General features: G+C 39.0%; 1 protein-coding gene across 3 annotated transcripts; it reads left to right on the top strand.

The window, feature by feature from the left end:
- Nucleotides 1-1,709: 1,709 nt before the first annotated feature.
- Nucleotides 1,710-3,562, top strand: LOC111268159 (retinol dehydrogenase 5). Of its 3 annotated transcripts, none has more exons than XM_086971579.1 (2): nucleotides 1,710-1,827; nucleotides 2,292-3,562. In XM_086971579.1, the coding sequence occupies exons 1-2, from the start codon at nucleotides 1,725-1,727 to the stop codon at nucleotides 3,314-3,316; spliced, it is 1,128 nt and encodes a 375-aa protein (XP_086827705.1). In that variant the 5' UTR covers nucleotides 1,710-1,724; the 3' UTR covers nucleotides 3,317-3,562. The 3 variants fall into 3 exon arrangements, with proteins under 3 accessions (XP_086827705.1, XP_022702677.1, XP_022702676.1); XM_022846942.1 differs by having other exon boundaries at nucleotides 1,789-1,827; nucleotides 2,245-3,562; XM_022846941.2 differs by having other exon boundaries at nucleotides 1,792-1,975; nucleotides 2,245-3,562.

Genomic DNA, 3,562 nt, shown 5'->3' with positions numbered 1-3,562 from the left:
AAATTGTTTCAGTTGATCGTGTGGTACGCTGAAGGCAGCCGTTATCATTGAAAGAACTAGTTTTCTCCGAAGCGCCAAACGGACCCGCCGTAAAGTTCGGGTAAGTAATGAACACCACAAGCAATGAAAAAGTAATGAACACCGAGAAAGCGTGTCAAAGGGCTGCTCCCACTCGATGTTTTATCAGTAACAATTAGTTCTGCTACTAATCGTAAATCTTCACATTATTGCCACAATTGCCATCTAAACGAAAGCCTGTTACGAAAAGCCTGTATTTATATATTTTAAATAATGAAAAGGTTCAAAGGTAAAAACCACCAATAAGAAAGACGACTTCAAACCTATTTATGAAATATTTGCTTTTTCAGTTATCGTATGTCGCTTTCAGTTTTCTTAGTCGTCTACGTGCTTAGTACCAGTATCTCTGTCATGTTTTTAAAGCATTTTAGATAATTTGAAACTCTAGAGTTAGTATACTGATAAAGCTATGTAAAGTAGCTGACTTACATAATGCAGACGATCCAACCTTTCCTTTATTCAATTGTTTATGTATTTGTTTAAGCAAAACCTTGCTACTTGTCTCAATAAATCGATACAAAATTAATCCATAGCAAAAATACTAATTCATAATAAATAACAATAACACCTCCACCCACAATCTAATTCTACGTTATTGAGCTAAATGCCCTGAATTATATATAAACTATACAAGTAAGGGCGGCGTAATGGTATGAAGAGAAGTTAAATCACAATCACCTAATCTACAGAATTAGGCATATTACTATAAAGTCTATTACCATGGCTTATATAGAATACATATGGTTTTTCTTAAACATGCATGCAATACAAACGTGGCAGAAAGAGATCTTTATGATGTAACATTGCAAAAAAAAAGCAATGGAAATAGGATTTTTCAGAGAATTTTCAGGTAACACATACGGGCTTGATCAAATGTTATGAAGTAATACTGGAACGCCTATTTTGCCCCCGGGAAAATCACTTCCATCACCCCTGTTGCCAGATGATCCCGTCAGTGAAGGTCACTATTGCTGTCTTTTCAATGGGGTGCGCTATCCGTACACGGGAGGGACTAAGAACATCTCTTGGAGGACGTCATTTGAATTTTAAGAAAATGATTTACTTTGTTTCAATAGGAGGCATCAGAGATGGAATATGTAAACGTAATAATTGTGAGTCCTTCTATTTAAATAATGAAAGTGTGTTTGATTAATGAACAAATCGATCGACCGCGTAACTTATCTGCATAGTTAGGGCAAACAAGAATATAGCATCTTTTAAACTTTTAACGTGCTAACATTAAATACACAGATATTTTAGACATAAATGTAACATGATGATAAAAGTTGAATAATTTCTCGAAAATTTCCGATAATAGTCCGCGTCGACCCTAATGCACGATAGGGCTAGGCAATTTTTCGTGCAGGTCATGTCGATGTAATTCGTGTGCAAAATTATATGTAAATTTATTTTAGGCTCCCTTTGTGCTTCTTACTAAAATGCTACATAATTTTTACGCGTAAATTAGTGACATTTAGCCAATTTTTTTGCTCATTATTATTGTTACTATCATCATCACCATCGAGTCACTATCTATAGCCATATTTGCTGGTGGATCTCAGCCAAAAAAGGATCCTTATCAGACTACCATCGTGATATCAGTCGGCGATAATACCAATGGAAGCGATTAAATTCGAAGACGCTGAATGTGGATCACGCGAGTGGCGCCCTCTGTTGGCGACCGACTGAACGGTAACCCTTGTAGAATGGTTCTGTTCTTGTGTGAAAGCTACTCGCGTCAACAAATAGGTGGGCAACCGGCAACTCAGATGAATAGTGCTTGTTCGAAGAGCTTTCTGCTGAAAAGAGCTTGAATTGTGCATTCTATAAGCTGTATGAGCTTCCTTTGGGAATATCCTAAACTAATCGTAGAGCTGTTAGCTTCTCAGCACAGCAGGTAACGAACGAAAGTTGTCCGAATTGAACTAAATGCTCCCAGGTGATGCACTGGCAACACAGAACGACTGGCTTTCTGTAGTCAAAAGCATCTACGTTTGCAAAAAGTTGCACGTGCAACAATAGCTAACATAATTTACTTTTTGCTTATATATATATATCTAAAAAGTAATATATACAGGATACTGTAGCACTCGCATGCATGTATATCATTTAATTCAAGACAAATGGTTCATAGCTATAGCTAATAATAAACAACTGTAAAACCAGTTTCCAGATGTCGCTGATATTTTTGCTTGTATGCGTTGCAACTCTAGCTGTCGTTCTCTGGTTAGTAACTCGAGAGGAAACTGTAACGTTAGATGGCTCCGAATACGTTTTGATCACCGGATGCGATTCCGGAATCGGCTATATGTTGGCGAATCACCTACAAAAAGGAAATGGTCGCAATGGCGTATTTCAAGTTATCGCAACCTGTGTTCATCCTTACGGAAAATCCGCTTCCCAGCTGAAATCAGTGGGAATTAAGGTCGTTGGATTGGACTTCACGAAGGACAATATAAAGTCATTCTGTGAGCAGGTAGATGAACTTGTGGGATCTGCAAAGCTTCACGCAGTCGTGAATAACGCAGGAGTCTGTATAATGGGCGAGTTCGACTGGTTTACCGACGATCAGATTGACTACGTCTTCACAGTTAACACTGGAGCAATTCGACTAGTGAAGTGTCTGATGGCTAGAATTATGAGCAACCGAACGCGGGTGATAAACCTGACTAGTGTGAATGGAACGCTCGCTTATCCAGGCCTAGCAATATACTGCTCGTCGAAATACGCACTAGAAGGGTTCTCGGATGCGCTTGCCATGGAGCTGGCTAAGTTTGGTGTGCACGTCATTAAATTTCGACTCGGTGACTTTTCTAATATTACATCAATAATGGCCAATCAAAAATTGCACGCTGACCTTATGTGGCATAATTTTAATGAAGAGCAACGCGCACAGTATGACGCTTATTTCCATGCTTATCAGCGAGTGGTCATGGCCCAGGCTGGTGGACTGAGTGTGACTAAGTTCAATGATCTGATGTATTGTTTCGACAAAGCGCTGCTATCTGTCCGACCTCGGGCACTGTACATATCTGGAAATGCCATTTATCTAAGCATACTTTGGTTACTGACTTGGATCCCGGAAGTATGGCGAAATGGTTTTGTTGCTTGGACGTTTCAGAAGGCAATGCAGTCCCATGGAGTAATCCCGCCAGTAACGTTCAATTACACAGAACATAATAGTACTACAAATATGAACAACTCGAAAAAACGGCACGTTCACCGTGTAATACCTTAAATACATTTAAGCCTGGAAGAAGTAACACTGACCAGCACGAACAACGAAGCTGTGTTTGATAGTGAGCTAGGATGTAAACGAGAGAGAATTACGAAAAATCTCCATATTAATTAACGGATTAAGGTGTGTTTTTCTATTAGTTACTCGATTGAAATAGTTATGTTGTCGTAAAGCAAGTAGCCGAATTTATTCCGCGATATTGTCAACAACTGGCCGGATTGAACGAATAATACGTTACGACTTTTC

Source organism: Varroa jacobsoni, unplaced genomic scaffold (assembly GCF_002532875.2).
Source record: "Varroa jacobsoni isolate VJ856 unplaced genomic scaffold, vjacob_1.0 scaffold_1263, whole genome shotgun sequence".
NCBI lineage: Eukaryota > Metazoa > Arthropoda > Arachnida > Mesostigmata > Varroidae > Varroa > Varroa jacobsoni.
Note: the sequence above shows the minus strand (reverse complement) of the source record. Positions and strands in the feature narration are given on the sequence as shown.

What these genes read in the sequence shown, in the direction of transcription:
- LOC111268159 (XM_022846941.2), top strand. Translation starts at nt 1,914, where the DNA reads ATGAGCTTCCTTTGGGAATATCCTAAACTAATCGTAGAGCTGTTAGCT. An exon ending in TTAGCTTCTCAGCACAGCAG is followed by an intron (nt 1,976 to 2,244) that starts GTAACGAACGAA and finishes CTGTAAAACCAG; the next exon opens with TTTCCAGATGTCGCTGATAT.